Consider the following 18,890-nt stretch of genomic DNA (forward strand, 5'->3'; position numbering starts at 1 on the left):
CAGGGTCAGGAGGCGTGCAAGGCCAGGTGAGCCTATTTCAGCCCCAGGCCCTCTCGGTTCTCCTCCCTTCCTCCCGCGCTGGCTGTGGAACAAGCAGCCACGGTCAGGGCCTTTCTGGGGATGCTCCACCTGTGGCCGCCACTACGTGCCTCTGCTCACCCTACTCAAAACCCCCACAGGGACCCGCCAGTCTTCCTCCCGCTGCCCAGGTAAGGACAACCTGGGATTGAGCTGAGCTGCAAAGTGAAATCCCAGCACCTTGGGACAGAAAGAGACAAGAAAAAGAGGCCTAAATTTGTCAACCTGGTAAGGTCTGCCAAATCTCACTTTCACATTCACACTCTTTCCACTGGTATAAAAGGTGGTGCCCTGCCCAGTCAATTTACAACAGGCTGTAGTCACTTCTAGCATCTGCTGTGTAGTGAGAGGACTTCACCAATTCAAGTCAGTAAGTGCTTTCTAAATACCTGTGATGTACCAGGACTTCGGGGCTGTGTGGGCGTGACAACAGAAGCCAGTGTGGCCGTGAACTCCACTCAGAGCCAGATGAGGGAGGATCCGAGAGGAGCCCAGCACCGAGGCTCCCACCACACCCCCCTCCCACGCCCCACCCCCCGCAGCACCTGTCCAATACCCTGCACTGATGGGGGTGATCAGTTCTGTGGCGGTTGTCACTTTGGCTTTTACCGTCATGATGTTGAGGTTCATGAGGTAGTAGAAAGTCAGGTGCAGTACACTGTCATCTGGAGGGGAGGAGGAAAAGAAGACATCATTTATGAGTTAAACACTAGAAGAGCGTCAACAGTATTATAGAAAGGAAAGTCAACAAGACTTTTAAGATCTTTCACTATAAAAACAACTTGATGGCAACTTAACATTGAGTAAAAAAAGAGTCTCTACAAATTCTTTGCTATTCCTCCCTCCAAGAGGTGGAGCTTCATTTCCCTCCCTTGAGTGTGGACTGGACTTAGAGACTCTGCTTCTAACTAATACAACATGGAAAGCAAGCGATCAAGGGATCACCAAGTGATCTGGGTTAACATCACTAGTAACAAAGACGAAGTGACACCTCCGATCCCTGATAAGACGTGACGGTGAACACTGCCATCTGTGGTATTCCTTCCCCAAAACCCACAACCTCAGTCTAATCAGGAGAAAACAACAGACAAGCCCAAATTGAGAGTCTTTCTACATAATACATAAACCTCATCTTCCAAAGTGTCAAGGTCATGAAAGATAAGCAAAGACTGGAGGAGACTAAGAGGCATGACGACTAAATGCAACATGAGATCCTGGATTGGATCCTGGAAGAGAAAAAGGGCACTGGTGGAAAAATCAGGGGAATGTGAATAAGTTTGGTAGTTAATAGTATTGTACCAATGAAACTGACACTGATTTTGATAACTGTACTGGGGTTAAGTAAGATGTTGATATTGGGGTGAAGAGCAGGTGAGAAATCTTTGTATCATCACTGAAACTCTTCTGAGTCTAAAATTATCTCAGAATTTTTTTTATAAAAAGGCAAAGAGAGGACAAGTGTGTAGGGTGTTTCCATTTATGTAAAAAATAAAAGGTGAAGGGGATAAGTATATACTTGTGTAAAAGCTTCTAAATGCATAGTTTATTTCTTGAAAATACATAGGAAACTGTCACAATGGTTGCCCTTGGAGGTAATGACCAGGACCAGGGTCTGGAAGTCTGGGGTGAGAAGGAAACTTACATCTGACTGCTAACTCTTATCCTGCTGGGATGCTTTACCATGTGCTCCTTTACCCATATGAAGCCAGTTTCAAAACCCATCGTCTCCGCAAAATACGAAGTTCTATTTTATTTATTAAATTAAGCAGGTTGGTCATATTACTCAAAGCCTGCATACTCTTGGCAACTTGTTCTGTGTATCTAACCTGTCAAGTTCAGAAAGAGGTGTAGTTCCATCAAGCATCCCTAATGTGTCTGATGTTTTTGCTATGTTTTCAAAGTTATGGCTTAGGAGGGGGAAAAAAATCAAACTCCATGAAGAACAACAAAGGAAAACAGAAATATGAAACCAGAATCTTTTCCTGGGCAAGGAGGCATCAGCTTGCTGGGCCCCGCAGAGCGGCAGCTGGCTGCACTCCTAGGTGCTATGAGATCCCCCAGACCAAGGGGAGCCAGACCTTTGCACTTCAGGTCCAGCATGACGGACAGCGGGTGCCTCTTCAGCATCTCCTTGCGCTTGTCGTCCAGCTGAACTCCCAGTGTGGGTCGCCGGCGTTTCTGGACAAAGGAAAGGGTGGAGCCGGTAAGCACTGCTCACGGGAATCTCCCCCGTCCCCCCCTTCCTGCTGGCCAGGGCCTCACTACTGAGACCCGTGCTTCAGCTCTCCAGCTGCCAGGATCTCAGCCTCCCTTTCTTTCAAACCTCTTTCTTCTGCTTCTAAGGGGGGATGGCACCCACCAACTAGTGGGCCCCTAGGGCAGCCGCTCGGCACTCCCCACACTCTCACCGTGGTCTGCTCCTCCTCAGCATCCGAGTCACTCTCGTCATCTGCAGCGACAGAGAGAAGGCAGCTCGAGGTGAGAAGGCTCCCAATTCTCCTGAGAGCACCTCAACCCAGGGCGCATAATAGGGCCCAGGCTTTTGTAAATGGGTTTCTTTAGAATAAATAATAAATTTGCTGCTTCTTATTCAGTATAGAAAACAGAGTGATGCAAGGAAAAGAAAAATGACCTACAATCCCATCACCCCTGGTTTTTTCAGTGATTTTTAATGTCATCCTGTGGACCACAAGCTCCTCCACTGGTGGTGGTGGCGGCAGTAATAACAGTAGTATAAACAACAATAACAGAAGCTCATATAATTTGAGGGGTTACTGTGTGCTGAGGACGATGCTAAGGGCTCTGCATGCATGACCTCATTTAATCCACATAGTAATTCTACATGAGGTATTACTATCTTGTTTTGACAGGAGAGTACTGAGGCTCTGAAACGTTAAAGAACTAAGTTAAAGAACTTAGGATCAGTGAGCTAGTGAGAGGCAGGTTGAAATCCAAAGGCAGTGCTTTTCTCTGTCTACCCCGAGCACTAAGACATTAAAGCTAAGCTCCCTGCCACACAGAACCAGTACGGCTAATTACCAAAGGACCAGCACTGGCCCTCGGTGGTGACCTGGCATCTCTGGAACCAGCTACGGTAGACGTCGGGGAGGATCCTGACCACCACTTACCTTGGGAGTCCTCGGGAGGCTTGAACAGAGCCTTGGCCTCATCCACACTGCCTTCAATAGCCACAGACAACGTCTTATCTAGGAGCAAGAAACAGCTTCCTGTGAAAGCTGCTGAGAGATGGAGCTAAACTACACGAGCAGGCCCGCCCTGGGGCTGCACTTCTTCTGCCTCTGTCACACCTTCTTACTGACCGGGGTTGGAGGGCAAAAGTTCTTTCTCCAGATGAAGAGGAGCAAAGTGAGAAACCTACGTCTTTTTCCCATCGTTTACTGAAAACAAGGAACCCAAAATGCAGATTCCTGGCCAAACATCACCTGAGACTAGGGGTGAATGCCTCTCTTTTCAGGCTTACACCAAGGCACAGAAATCCAAATCGATGGCCGAAAGCCACACGGCACAATTCTACCAACTGTCTTAAAGGTTCTCATCCAGAACCTGTAACTGTCCACATTCTGGAAACGACAGCTCTCCCCTCAGTTCTTTTTCTCTGTTCTGCACTACACCCAGCACCGAGCACCTGCCCGGTACCGGAATGTTTAACTGGGAGGCAGCAGGACAGTGGGTAGGAACCTGGACCCTGCAGTCCAGTCCCGGCCTGAGTCTCTGCTCAACCAACTCCCAAACTTACAACCTGGAAAGTTATGTCACTGCTCTGAGCCTCAGTTTCTGCACCTATGAAACAGGGACTTGACAAATGGTGGCTGCCCAGTTGGGTTAGGAGGACTGAATTTTAACTACAAAATTACTTTTAAAAATTAATTTTTAATCCTCACAGCAATCCTATAGGAGCAATACTATTACTCTAGCCATTTACAGATGAGAAAATTAAGGCTCGGGGAAGTTAGATACAACAGCCAAGAGGTAAATAAGCTAGGATTCAAGACCAAGTCTATTCAACTTGAGCTTGGTGTCTCAAACACAAAGCTAAGTGGCCTGCTCCCTGCACCAGGCCTGACACCTCAATAAGCAATGCCTGGGCCTGCCTCTGTGCAACTCCGTGGGTCTAGCGCTGAGAGATCAGATAGGCCATCACCCTTCCTTCTCCATTCAAAAGGGTATACAGAGACGCAGATAGTCACAGGAGCCTGAAAGGGTTTGTTCAAGTGCATAAAGAGGGATGACAAACTTCCCCCAGGTGGCAGGCCCCTGAGATATTCCTAAGTGGCTGACCACTGCTTATCTCTGACAACCCTCATGAACCATCACACCTCATCCCAAACAAGCTGGCTGCCCCCTTTAACACTGGCAAATGCTAGACTGTTCTTTTGACTAGTTTATTCCTGGAATTCTATAGTAAAATGGGAATGGAAACAGGCTGGGTTTTAAACACAAAACAAAAGAAAACTACTCACCCTGTCTAGGGGGCTGGGAGGATTTCATATGAGCTGATGATGAAAACAGGAGGGAGAAGAAAGGGGAGGGAGAGGATCAAAAGGACCAGGAAGACACAAGAAGAGAGACAGTAATGTGTTGATGCCCACGGCTGGGAGGAGAGGCATGCACTGGTGCAATGTGTGTCTGTCTGATGCAGTGGGGTGGGCGTAGGGAAGAAAAATTTAGGTGCTAGGTGAAAGCTTGCAGTAGGGCAAAAAGTAGGATCTCTAAAAGCTTCTCAAAATCCTAGTGAAGTCATGGGCTGCCTTCAAGCTTAATGAGGACACCTCCTCTCCTTCCGTAATTCACTGTTACGACATGCAGCCTGTTCCAGGGCTTGGTGAAAGCCTGAGACAGCTGGCTGGGACCTGTGTTCACCAAACCCTCTCTCTGAAGTGAGCAGGAGGCACTGATCCATCTGCCAAGTGTGCCTTGATGGGGTGAGTGCTTGGGAGGCCAGATAGGCTGCCTGGGCACTGAACACAATAGCCGACCAGTCAGGCTCATCAAAGATTCAAAGCCATCCATTCTGCAATGCCCATCAGGTTAGTCCAGCCTCAGGCCAGCTGGTCAAAGCAGCCATGCCCGGCAGTGCAGAGGGGAGGCAGCATCTATCACCTGAGGGCTTCTGAGTAGGGCCAGGGAGCTTTCCTCAGCAGGAGGTGCTTCCAAATGACTCAACTGGCCACAGCTGCTGCTCTCACAGCCCCTCCCTGCCCAGCCCCTATACTTACCACAGGCTTGCCCATACGCAGTGGCCTGGACAAAGAGGACATAGAGGGGAGGTGGTAGGTGTCGGGCTGTCTCATACTGCTTGTGAGCTTGGTCGAAGGGCATAAACAGATACTCCTGCACTGGTAGGGAAGCCTGCGAGCAAGGAAGAAGGGATTTTGTTTTTCTTTTATAGGCAGTCCACACAGGAACATGTGGCTTCTTAGTTACTTAGTATATAGTTTTTTATTTCTGAAAGTGATAGCAGCAAAAAACAGTGAGAAAATGAACTTTAAAAAAAGATACCATTTTGCCTAGCATCAAGAAAACATCAAATACCTAAATGTCAAAAGTGTGTCAACCTCTACATAAACACCTGAGAAATGAAAGAGCTAAATGAATGGAGATATATGCCATGTTAATGGCCTCCAAGGCTTAATACTGCCCAGATGTCAATTCTCCCGAAAGTATCTATGGATTCAATGCAATCCAATCTAAGTCCCAGCAGATGAAAATAGACTAGCTGATTCTAAAACTTATATGTAGATAAAAAAGGCCAAGAATAACAAAGATAATCCTGAAAAATTAAGTTGGAGGACTTACATTATTGAGCATCAAGACTTCTGATAGAGCTAGAGTAATAAGTCAGTGTGATATTGGTGCACAGACAACTAGATCACGCACACACAAACCCAAACATATACAGATATCTGATTTATGACAAAAAAGGCACTGCAGAACAGTGGGGGAAAGAATGGTCTTTTCAATAAATGAATCAGCTGAATACCTATGTGGGGAAAGAATCTGACCTTCACCTCACACTATATACAAAATTCACTTCCAGGAAGACCATAGATTTGAATGTGGAAGGTTAAACAATAGGGCTCTATAAGGAAATACAAGAATATTTCCATGACCTTGGGACAGAGAAAGGAAAAGACTGATAACTAGATCGTATTAAAATTAAGAACATCTGGGCCTCCCTGGTGGCGCAGTGGTTGAGAGTCCGCCTGCCGATGCAGGGGATACGGGTTCGTGCCCCGATCTGGGAGGATCCCATATGCCGCGGAGCGGCTGGGCCCGTGAGCCATGGCCGCTGGGCCTGCGCATCCGGAGCCTGTGCTCCGCAACGGGAGAGGCCACGACAGTGAGAGGCCCGCATACCGCAAAAAGAAAAAAAAAAAAAAAAAAAAAAAAAAAAAAATTAAGAACATCTGCTCATTAAAGAATACTATTATGAAAGTGAAAAGGAAAGATACCTGCAGAAGACTCATCTCCAGAAAATATAAAGAATTCCAGGCAACCCAACAGAAAAATGAGCAAAAGACTTTAATAGGCCCTTCACAAATGAGGTACTCCAAAAGCCAATTAGTAACGTGCTGTGCTCAACGTCACTGGTCCCCAGGGAAATGGAAATTTAAACCATAAAAGATACCCTCCAGGGGCTTCCCTGGTGGCGCAGTGGTTGCGAGTCCTCCTGCCGATGCAGGGGACACGGGTTCGTGCCCTGGTCCGGGAAGATCCCACATGCCGCGAAGCGGCTAGGCCCGTGAGCCATGGCTGCTGAGTCTGCGCGTCTGGAGCCTGTGCTCCGCAACGGGAGAGACCCCAACAGTGAGAGGCCCGCGTACAGGGAAAAAAAAAAAAAAAAAAAAAAAAAAAAGATACCCTCCAGAATGGCTATAATCAAGAAAAATGACAACATCAAGGAGGTGGAAAATTAGAACTTTCACATGGTGATGGTGGGAATTTCAAAAATCAGTACAATCACTTTAGAGAATTGTTTCACTGAATACCAAAGCTAAATATACGCATAGCATACTATGATCCAACAATTTCATTCCTGGGTATATATTCAAAAGAAATGTGTACACATGTACATCAAAGGACACGTGTAAGGCTCCTAGTGGCATTATTCACAACAGCCCCAAACTGGAAACACTCCAAATCAAACACTAAACATCAGTGAGAATAAATGAACTCCTGGTACTCACAACAACCTAGATAAATCTCACAAACAAACTGTTGAATCAAAGAAGCCAGACACAAAAGAATATGTACTATATCATTCCATCTATATAAGTTAAAAAACAGGCCAGGACTTCCCTCCCTGGTGGCGCAGTGGTTAAGAATCCGCCTGCCAATGCAGGGGACATGGATTCGAGTGCTGGTCTGGGAAGGTCCCACATGCCATGCAGCAACTAAGCCCGTGCGCCTCAACTACTGAGCCTGCGCTCTAGAGCCCGTGAGCCACAACTACTGAGCCCACGTGCCACAACTACTGAAGCCCGTGTGCCTAGAGCCCGTGCTCCACAACAAGCCACCACAATGAGAAGCCCGCACACCACAACAGAGTAGCCCCTGCTCGCTGCAACTAGAGAAAGCCCATGCGCAGCAACGAAGACCCGTAGCAGTCAAAATAAAACAAAACAAACAAACCAACAAAAACAGGCCAAGCTAACCTGTGATGTTAGAAGTCATGATTAATGGTTATGGGGTGGGGGGACAGTGACTGAGAGGGGAATAAAGTAACTTCTGGAAAATTGCTAATGTTGATTTGGGTGCTGATTACACAAATGTGTTCACAAATGTGTACACAGTGAATATCCACTGAACTCTGAGTATGCTTACGAGTTGTATGCTTTTCTTTATATAAAATTATTTTTTTAAGTAGTATATGTACATTTTTTTTAAAGTTGTATTCGAGTTTATAAGGCAAAAATTCCCAGTTCCCAACCACCAAAGGTAACTGTTAATGGTTTGGTGTGAAAACATACTTTTCTAAGCACATACATGACTTGCATATATATACAGCCATTCGAATACTTTGTAAATGAAGGTATACAAATGGGATTATACTACATGTTCTACAACTTGCAGTTTTTGATTTCATAATTTAACAGATCTTTCTATCCAGTTATTCTGTCAGTAACAGGATGCTCCATACTTCCATTATAGGTGTAAGACTGAACCACACAAGAATTTATTTAACCTGTACCCTATTTATTTAACCTGTACCCTATTTAGGAGCATTCAGTGTTTCCAGTTAACAGGAAAAATTTAAGTACAACCAAAATTTTTAGTTTCTGATTTTTGTCCTATATGAAGTGTTACTGAGCATATTTGTTAACTCTAATTCTATGCCTAGAGTTGAAGAGAAGAAATGTAGATCTTGCCAGATCCTACAAAAGCGAATTTTCAATTTCACTAGGGTCCTTTTACAAAGTTCCTCCATATTAGCCATTTACCCTGCTTTATAAAACTATAAAGATTTAGATCAAATCTGGCTTCACAAAGCAAACAAAAATCAGGTCACCTATATAGAAAGAAATTACATTTTACAGGTAAAGTGGGGACTTTTCCTCCTAAGGTACCTAACGGTTTTCAAATATGAGTAAAGTTCTTTTCAGAGCGAGTAGATTTGCTGAGCAGCTGGCCCCTGAGGTGCAGTCAGGGGGATCTAATAGACATCTGTGGAAGCATGCTTAGATACCCGGGGACTGTGGGCTGGTGGAGATCATGCAAGGTGTAAACTAAACTTACAGTTTGTGAAAGCGTTTTACCTGGAATAGGCGCTGGGTGAAAAGAAAATGCCGAGGTACGTGTGTGTATACGTTCCAGAGCCAATCCTGCCAGCAATTCCTCCACACAGGACACAACCTTATCACACCTGCTGTGGGCATGCAGACGGGACCATCCTTGCACTGTGCTCTAACACTGATTAGGGTAACAGACCCGACAAAACCCACAGGGTGATGTGGCTGCTGGTGGTCTCAGGTCAGCAATGTGTCACTGAGTGGTGAAGGCAAAGCAAGAGCCGAGGAGGTGGCCGGGTGTGGGGAGACCCTCACCTGCATGATGCTGTTGAGACGAGGCTGGAGGCTACTCAGGTACTCCTTCTTTACTTCAATCTCCTTAAGGATCTTCTCCTTGTTGGACAGGCACTCTCGGTACTTCTCCGCCAGCCTGTTGGGGGAAGACAGAGCACTGTCGTCTGATGCTCTCCAGGGACACCCCAACACACCTGTTCACTATCAGACTCTACCTAATGACAGCAGTCACGATTATCTGCTAATGTTTACCTAGCACTTACTATGTGCCAGGCACTTTGGAAAATGGTTTACAAGCATTATGGCATTTAATGCTTATAAAAACCCTGGAAGATAGGGACTTTTTTTATCCCCGAAGGAGGAAACGAAGGCTCAGGGAGGTAGATAACTTGCCCAAGGTCATCCAGTAAGAGCAAGCACAGAGCTGGGCTCTGAACCCATGCCTGTCTGCCCCAGAGGCTATGCCCATGACCACTGGTATCACCTACTGCTCCATTTCTTGCCTCAGAGGCTAGACCCAGAACTTTCACAAATATATGGACTCAGAAGCTATAGGACACAAATGAGGCCCATGGACCTGAGTGGGGCAGAGTGGGGATAGACTCCAGACCAGAGCCACAGGAATGGAACACTTATGGCTTAGCCAAGGGCAAGTGACCTACTGGACAGGGGTGTGACAAGCCAGCCCCATCTGCTAAAAAACTGACACCAAGTCCCTAAGATCCAGACTCAGTACTTATTAAATTCGTTATGTAGACCAAAGGCACAAAATATACTCAACAACAGAAAAAGGCAAGGAATTAAAAACAGCAGCTTCTCTGACAGAAAACAGAACAAATGTGCCAACCAAAAGCCCTGGAACTCATGTACAAACATGAAAGGGAAAAAGGTCACCATGATGGAAGGGATGCAACCATAAAAAGTTCAGGATGAAAAAAATATACATACCATGTTCTAAGGAAGATCTAGATTAAATTACACAGTATAGACGTTCTACTTACGGTTAATAAATAAAAGCTCTTTATTAGTACAAAAAGTTTTATATGTAAAGGTGTGCTTCAAAGCATTATTTATGATACCAAAACAATGCAAACAACCTAAAAGTCCAATTCAATATGGGAACAATTATGTGATTTACAATTTACCCTGGAATGTTGTACAACCTTCTAAAATAATGTTTACAAAGCTTTGCAATACCACACAAATATGCTTACAGGTGGGGGAAAAGGCAAAAAAAAAATCAGATTAATAATACAAAAGGTATTTAGGTCTTAGGCATTAAAATTTTAAAGGAAAGGTTACTCTTTCTCATAACGGCGTTAAGCAATCCCAACCCCACTTATGATACAGTTGGTCAAGTGTGAACTGCTAAGTGTGAATTAATCACAAAACAGGATTTGGTCTTAGAGACTATTCTGCTGGTTCCATAGTACTTTGCTATCTGATCCTGGGTCAGGACAAAGCACTGTCCCTCATGGATAAAGGTCCGTGTCTGCACAGGTGAACAAGGTCAGGAAGGAGGAAACGCTACCTTTTCCGCTGCTCCAGCTCCCAGTCCAAACGTGCAAGGGTTTGCTGGTGAGGGTCTCCCATGGTGACTTCCACCTTGCTGATATCTGGAGGAGCCTCCTTATAAAACTCCTCTAAGCTGACCAGATCGATTTCTTCGTGCTTTGATCTGCAGTCAAAAAAACTCAATGTCAGGGCTTCCCTGGTGGTGCAGTGGTTGAGAGTCCGCCTGCCAATGCAGGGGACACGGGTTTGTGCCCCGGTCCGGGAAGATCCCACATGCCGCGGAGCGGCTAGGCCCGTGAGCCATGGCCGCTGAGCCTGTGCGTCCGGAGCCTGTGCTCCGCAACGGGAGAGGCCACAACAGTGAGAGGTCCACGTACCGCAAAAAAAAAAACCCAAAAAACCCTCAATGTCAAGCTGCTGCCCTCAGAAACCCAAACTGTGGCTTAAACAGGCCCAGAGTTCCACCCCATGTACGTCAACTCAGCCCTGGTCTACAGCTACCCAGGAACCTAGAATCCAGTCTTCTCAGCAAATGCTCATTAGCAGGTGTTTCAATGTGAAGAGAGGTAGTTGGTGACATGCCACAGGATCCTTATCCATGTTGCCCAAGCTTATATCCATGGTTTAGCTGAAGACCTAAAAATACACTTATGAAATTTACAGACCTCTCCAAGCTGTGCAAGAGAGCTAAGAGCTTGAAGAATCAAATAAAAACACCATGGTCTAGGTCTAGACTGTCAGGTTGAAACCAAGAAATGCCATTTAACAGGAATAAACAGAAGAGTCTACACTTAAGTTCAAACTATTAGCTGCCTAAATATAGCATGGGGAAGATCCAACATAGTATGACCAGATGTGAAAAGATCTAGAAGCTCTGTTGATGTACAGTGACACACAATAACTGAGATGGGGATTTTTATCTCCATTTTTCAAATGAGATAGAGGCTTCCATCAGTAAGCAGCTTGCCCAACATCACACAGCTAGGGCGAGGCAGAGCTGGGATTTGAACCCAGGCTGTCTGATTCCAGAGCCCCTGATCCTTCCACATGGCCACCTGCCTCGCTACAGGGTTTGCTGGCTTTCATCTGAACAACGGTTTCAGGTGGAGCATCCTATCTTTCTTCTTTTTAAATAGTACTATTTTTGAAACTTCTTGTAAGTCTTAAACTGAGAGTTTATTTCCTCCATGAACCCTTCTCCCAGGTTCCCCCAATGATAATATCTTATCTAAGCATAATACATTGTCAAAACTAGGAAACTGACAATTGTACAGTACTATTAACTCAGGTACCTGATGTGGATTTCACTTCTATTAGTATTTAAATATTATTATGTGGATGGACTTGTGAAGCAGATAAAGATGCCTCTCAAAAATCAGCATACACCAGACCCAATGCCTAACGTGGTCCCCCTCATCCCAAGTTTATTACAAATAAAACCTGACTCCTTTCAGTTTACACAAATAGATCTGACGAGGCAAGAACACGTTCCCTTCTCTTATTTTATCTACTCCTTCCTCTTTCACATCTCTCAGCTTGGATTTGCCAAGAGGCATCACAGTTTAAGGACACTGACAAACCGTAGTTTGTTCACCTAAAGGCAGATAGGCAGCAAGAAGTTCAGGCTCCTAATAATGAAATCCATTTGCAAAAATGAATGCTGGAACTTTAGAGAGGAAAGCTGGGCCAAAAGGTTAAAAAGATGTAACTGGAAGTGAGCTGCTCCCATACAGGGTGCTCAGGAATCAAACTGGTAACGCAAAGGCTCTGCCTGCTGGGGAGAGACAACTGTTTTTCACCAGGTTCAGAGCGCAAAACTCAAAAGGGTCAGACAGGCTTCTGAGGTTCTTTGTGCAGCCTGGAACTACTGCTTCCAATTCTCCCACTCAAAGTGATCTATTCACCCTTCCCCCCAGATCCTGTAGTCTCCAAGTGCATCTGACTTCTTTTTAAAGAAACTGGCTCACACTGAGCTATGTAGGAAAAAGCAGTTACCAACAGACCATCTTGCCAAAGCCCTGTGCTCCAAAACTCACTTAAACTCCAGACATTTGGTGATCTCCTTCTGCAGGTGCATCACCTCATACAACAGGTTCTGGAGCTGCAGGTGATAGGCGTCCACTTTCTGCTTGGCCTGAAAGGAGGACAAGGTCAGAGGTGAGTGGGGCAAGTTGGGGTGGGGTGGGGCAAAGCAGAGCAGCAGCAAACTCAGAAAAGGGGTAAAGGAGATTAAAGGGGGGATGAGAAGGAAGAAGAGGAGGGTTAAATCTCTCAGCTCCTACCTCATGGGTCTGATCTCTTCCTTTCTTCAACCTGATGTGGGCTAATCGGTTAAGCTTTTTTAGAGTCATGAAATGCACACAGCTCTGGATCTTCCGATTTTCGATCTCAACTGCCTGCAGGCCAAAAAAAATGGTAAAGACCTTGACAACAGGAGCTGGCTCAGCTTCCTTCAGCCCCTCACTGCTCATCCTCATCCAGAGCCAGAAACAGACACTGGAAGGAGCTCAGAACCATAAGAAGTGTCAGGGGGAAATGGAAGAATGACTGTATAAGGGAATGCTTAAGGTTCCCAGGCATAAAAAACTAATTTCTGCTTGGACCAAAGTAACAGGAATCAAAGATGGAGCAAAGGCAGCCAATGCAAACAATAGCTGTTTCTACACAATGTACACAGAGATCCTAACAACGCCAACATCATGCCATACAACTTGACCTCTGTAAACAACATTACAGAATAATTTAAATGAAAATAGCAGAATTACAGCTGTAAAACTTGACTACAGTAAAATAAATAGAATGTAATAATCTTAACAATATTGGCCAGTATAAGCACAAATAAGTGAGATTCCTGGATAAATATGGATTGTTTTGTTTTGAACTTACCCATTCAGTTTTCAGTCACACTGTTTTGCTTCTCTACCCTGAAACCTTTTTTTTCATTTAATATTAATACTTTAATTTTTGGCCTCTATGATTTATTTGTACATATCTAGCCTTATAATAGCAATGGTGATTGACATGTACCATAATTTCTCCATGCCCAGCACTTAATAAATATCATTTGGACGAATTATCAAATTACAGTTATGGAAAAAATTAATTATCCTGTACTTTCATGACTGTAATTGATGACTGGGTGGTGATGTTACAATAAATTAATAGGCAGGTCTCTGGAGCCCTCAGGCTCTAACCCCCTGATGATGGCAGGATGTAAGACCAATACAAAGAAGGGCTCTGATAGGTGCGAAACAGGTCCATCCATGCAGACCCACCAGGTCCGTGTCCTCCCAGCCCCACTCCTTACCACATCCTTGCCTCCCCTGCTCTTCAGGTCCTGGATCTCGGCCATGAGCCTCTGCAACTCCTGGCACGTGTACTTGTACAGCTCATAGTCTCTGCCAGGGTCCCGCAGGTCCACCTCAGCCTCCTCGCTGTAGTATTTACCTTCCTGTGGAGGCAAGGATACAGGCCTTGGGTGGAGAGTAAAAGTCTCTCTGTTGGAACAGGGACACTTGGCTGAGATAAGTAACAATGAAGCCCCAAATCAGGTCTCTAAAGGATCTGGTCTGTAAATCAAATGTTTTTCTTCTTTTCAAAATGGAAAAGAATTCCTCTTTTCCTCTTTCTGATTATAAAGTAATGCATGCTTGGTGTCAGAGATTCAGAACATAGTGAGGAGTATCAAAAACAAAATGAAAACTTGCCTATAATCTCACCTCCCAGCCTGAAGTAACTCCATTGTTAGTATTGTGGATAAATACATTAAAAAAAAATGGGATTATATTGTTCATGCTATTTAGTGCAATTTCCCATCACAATAAATATAAATCTCCATCAAAATGGCTACATATAGATGAACCAGAATTCATTTAACCAAATTTCTACTGATGGGTGTTTAGATGGTCAAATCAAGCTTTAGCAGAAACTAAAATATCCTAATTGGTCTCCCAGACTTTGGAATAAACAAACACATCTCTTTAAGAGAGAGTCAGTTACAATTAAAAATATTGTATCGCATATTTGAAAGTTGCTAAGAGAGTGGATCTTAAAAGTTCTCATCACAAGAAAAAAATTTTTGTAACAACTATGTAACGTGTCGAATGTTAACTAGACTTATTTCGGTGATCATTTCACAAAATAAACAAATACCAATCATTATGTTGTACGCCTGAAATTAATATAATGTTATATACCAATTATACCTCAATTTAATTTTTAAAAAAAAGAGTCAGAATCAATACCTCCCAAAGGATAAGGTTCTTTGTTAATTTTAATTTCCTAAATCTGAGGAAAGCATCATCTTCCATTTAAATTGAAGCTGGTATGTTTCTCTATTCTAGTTAAAAAACAAACAAAAACCACAACCAACCAAAAAATCAACACAGTTAAGTCATACAACCTATGGACTGGGAGAAAATATTTGCAAACGATGCGACCAACAAGGGCTTAATTTCCAAAATATACAAACAGCTCATACAACTCAATAACAAGAAACCAAACAACCCAATCAAAAAGTGGGCAGAACAGTAAATAGACATTTCTCCAAAGAAGACATACATATGGCCAAGAAGCACATGAAAAGATGCTCCACATCGCTAATTATTAGAGAAATGCAAATCAAAACTACAATGAGGTACCACCTCACGCCAGTCAGAATGGCCTTCATTAAAGTCTACAAATAAATGCTGGAGAGGGAGTGAAGAAAAGGGAACCTTCCTACACTGTTGGTGGGAACGTAAACTGGTGCACACTATGTAAAACAGTATGGAGGTTCCTCAAAAAACTAAAAATAGAGTTGCCATATGATCCAGCAATCCCATTCCTGGGCATATCCGGACAAAACTCTAATTAGGAAAGATACATGCACCTCAACATTCATAGAAGCACTATTCACAATAGCCAAGACATAGAAGCAACTTAACTGTCCATCGACAGATGAATGGATAAAGAAGATGTGGTGTATATATAGACAATGGAATACCACTCAGCCATAAGAAAGATGAAATAATACCATTTGCAGCAACATGGATGGACCTAGAGATTACGTACGAAGTGAAGTCAGTCATAAAGAGAAAGACAAATATCATATGATACCACTTACATGTGGAATCTAAAATATGACACAAATGAACTTACTTACAAAACAGGTTCACAGACACAGAGAACAGAGTTGTGGTTGCCAAGGGGAAGGATGGATTGGGAGTTTGGGATTAGCAGATGCAAACTATTATATATAGAATGAATAAACAACAAGGTTCTACTGCATTGCACAAGGAGGAAGAGTTTATTATATTATTATATTATATATATATATCATATTATTATATTCAAGATTCTGTAATAAACCATAATGGAGAAGAAAAAAATAGTTAAGTCAAAAATTAGCTTGACAGATTCAAGGACAGAGTAACAGCAAAAGAAGAACCTGCTGACTACGAGAGCACTCAGGTCTCAGAAGACGTTCTTTAGCTACATGGTTCTGGTACTGTCTCAGTAGCAGACCAGGAATGTCACATCTCCAAAGCCTTAGTGGCCTGCTGCGGATGGACTACCTTCTTCTGACCATCAGGAAAGCTGGAGACACACACCATACTAGAATGCATTCTCTGTTCAGGCACTAATCGTATCTAACACAGGCTTGTTGGTTCTTGGGATGCTGCAGCTAAATCTGATGTGGATACTCAGGTCTTGAAGAGCCAAGGGAATTCCAAGCACTTGGTCAAACAGAGGCCACCTGGGAGGTTGTGCCTATGACCCTCGGTTGCTGCAAACCCACAACCAGGTGCTTGGCCACAAGCTGCAATTTCTCAGCAGCACAGCAGCCCTGGCTGATCTCACCTGTTCAGTTTCAGAACGATTACGCTTCCCTTCAGATGGAGCTCCATCACTTCGGATCACTTTGGGCTTTCGTTTTTTGCTCGATTCCGATGACATGGTTGTTTGGTGAAGTCAGGAGGAAACAGCAGAGACCTGTTAAGAGGAGAAAGCTTCTGAGCTTTTCCAGAGTTGGAACTGGAGATTTTCCTGGAGTCAGAATACTGAAGTCTAACTAGCAGTTGTGCCCGCTTACACTCTTGGTAACTCAAGAAAAGTCATCAATCCTCCAAAGCCTCAATTTAATCCTCTGTAAAAAGCAGAATCTGGGCCTCCCTGGTGGCGCAGTGGTTGAGAGTCCGCCTGCCGATGCAGGGGATACGGGTTCGTGCCCCGGTCCGGGAGGATCCCATATGCTGCGGAGCGGCTGGGCCCGTGAGCCATGGCCGCTGAGCCTGCACATCCGGAGCCTGTGCTCCGCAACGGGAGAGGCCACAACAGTGAGAGGCCCACATACCGCAGAAAAAAAAAAAAGCAGAATCATCCCTCAGCCTGTTCAAAATGAACTCATCTTCCCCAACTCCACCTCCTTTAAAGGCACCACCACAACCCCACTGACCAAACTCCTCAGCCAGGCACATAACCCCATTCTCAACACTACTGATTGATCATTGTGTGCTGACCTTCATCTAAGCACTTTAAGGGTATGTTCTCATTTGGTTCTTATAACAAGGATCCTCTCAGATATGAACAAGCACCATTTTACAGGTGAGAACACTGAGGGTCAGGAAGGTGAATGACTTGTCCAAGGTCACACAGCTAGTGTGCTAAAGCTAGGGTCCAACTCATGCCACAGCAGTGCTCCTGACAACTATATTACTGTATCTTGGAGTGTTGCCACCATGTCATCTGATGATGCCATCAACTCCCTGGTTGATGCGAAAATTTAAAAGAACAGAACAGGGACTTCCCTGGTGGTGCAGTGGTTAAGAATCCGCCTGCCAGTGCAGGGGACACGGGTTTGAGCCCTGGTCTGGGAAGATCCCACATGCCGTGCAGCAACTAAGCCCATGTGCTACAGCTACTGAGCCTGAGCTCTAGAGCCCACGAGCCACAACTACTGAGCCCACGCACCTACAGCCCATACTCCACAACAAGAGAAGCCACGAAGAGTAGTCCCTGCTCACTGCAACTAGAGAAAGCCCGCACACAGAAACGAAGACCCAACGCAGCCAAGAAAATAATAAAAATAAAATAGAAAATAAAAAATTTAAAAGAACAGAACATACATTCATGGGCCTCTAGCGTCACAAAGCATCCTCTCTCTGCTACCTCTACTGACTGTCACCAGCAGCCCCTGAGGTGGGTGGCACTAACCCCCTACCCCAGTGAATCTGTCACCAACACTTATTGAGGGAGCCAATACCTCAACAGAGTCGAGTCAGAGAAACCCTAGGCTGGAGTCTCCAGTTCTCTATTTCATGGCTATGAGTCCTGCGACAAGTCACTTCACTTTTCTCTGCATCTACTTCCTCCCAGATCAAATGAAAATAGCCATCCCTACCTCAGAGGTGGCTGTGGAATTTAATGCAGGAGGCACTCCACTGAGGCAGGCGATGAAGATGATCTGAGAGCAGGGCTTTAGATGGTACACAAGTGGTTAATAATGTTAAAAACCTACGGAGAAAGTTTATCCCTTTCAATTCTTTTTAGAAACTTCTGATTGCTTCAAGGAGAACGTGTCATTTCCCTAGTTAGTCTTTAACATCTATGAATGACAACGTCCTTTTGTTAACAAAAGGACTCTATCTCAGATCCTTAGACAATGAAATCTAGCCACAATTATTAACGATAACCTTTACATATTAAATACATTAATTTTTATCACTACCTTCTGCCTAGGACAAGTGAGAAAAGTTTTCTATTTATAGTAAAGATTTAAATTTTTCTTTTAAAGTAAATTTAAATTTTAAAAGTGACTCAATTAAAAGCCTTTAGTAAACAATCGTGCAAGATAAGTTGATTTTTCACAGAGGGACCCGAAAAGCGTTAAGTGTGGGAAATCCTGACTTTGGCAAGACACTAGACAGTGCCTGGCACACACAATCGCATAATAAATGTGACCACCGTGGTGGTCGTTATCTAGAAGCTGCCCTGTAAGGCCTGACGATGCTGCAGCCACCATTTTCCACAGGAGGAAACTGAGAGTGCGGCGCCGAGCGGCCGCGGTCCCCGGAGAATGAGGACGGAGAACCCGGGTCAGACCCCAGCCCGGAGACGCCCTCGCGAGGTCCGCACACCAGTCCCAGCGCGCCCAGCCCCACCCCGGTCCTCTCCTCACCACACTGCACCCCGACCGGTAACAGCCAACGAGCCACTCCCCGCGGCTCGCGCACCATAGAGAAGCGGAAGGAAGGAACGGCCGATCGGAAGTGA

The 18,890-nt window shown here is 44.7% G+C and overlaps 1 protein-coding gene across 4 annotated transcripts in view; it reads right to left on the bottom strand.

Moving 5' to 3' along the window:
• THOC5 (THO complex subunit 5) overlaps positions 1 to 18,878 on the bottom strand; it is a 32,212-nt gene extending 13,334 nt beyond the window's left edge. Inside the window, exons 1-14 of one of the 4 annotated variants that reach the window (XM_060119038.1) lie at positions 18,796 to 18,878; positions 18,019 to 18,093; positions 16,479 to 16,610; positions 13,945 to 14,088; positions 12,920 to 13,033; positions 12,674 to 12,771; positions 10,654 to 10,800; positions 9,144 to 9,258; positions 5,316 to 5,448; positions 4,560 to 4,592; positions 3,207 to 3,284; positions 2,487 to 2,527; positions 2,157 to 2,256; positions 635 to 743 (exon numbers count right to left, since the gene is read on the bottom strand). In XM_060119038.1, the coding sequence (XP_059975021.1) occupies positions 635 to 743; positions 2,157 to 2,256; positions 2,487 to 2,527; positions 3,207 to 3,284; positions 4,560 to 4,592; positions 5,316 to 5,448; positions 9,144 to 9,258; positions 10,654 to 10,800; positions 12,674 to 12,771; positions 12,920 to 13,033; positions 13,945 to 14,088; positions 16,479 to 16,574 (1,208 nt within the window). In that variant the 5' untranslated portion in view covers positions 16,575 to 16,610; positions 18,019 to 18,093; positions 18,796 to 18,878. Of the gene's footprint in view, positions 1 to 634; positions 744 to 2,156; positions 2,257 to 2,486; positions 2,528 to 3,206; positions 3,285 to 4,559; positions 4,593 to 5,315; positions 5,449 to 9,143; positions 9,259 to 10,653; positions 10,801 to 12,673; positions 12,772 to 12,919; positions 13,034 to 13,944; positions 14,089 to 16,478; positions 16,611 to 18,018; positions 18,094 to 18,636; positions 18,751 to 18,795 lie in introns of those variants that run through there. The other 3 variants (XM_060119040.1, XM_060119041.1, XM_060119039.1) reach the window with 3 other exon arrangements.
• Between the last annotated feature and the right edge of the window lie 12 nt (positions 18,879 to 18,890).

This window comes from Mesoplodon densirostris, chromosome 15 (assembly GCF_025265405.1).
Source record: "Mesoplodon densirostris isolate mMesDen1 chromosome 15, mMesDen1 primary haplotype, whole genome shotgun sequence".
Taxonomy (NCBI): domain Eukaryota; kingdom Metazoa; phylum Chordata; class Mammalia; order Artiodactyla; family Ziphiidae; genus Mesoplodon; species Mesoplodon densirostris.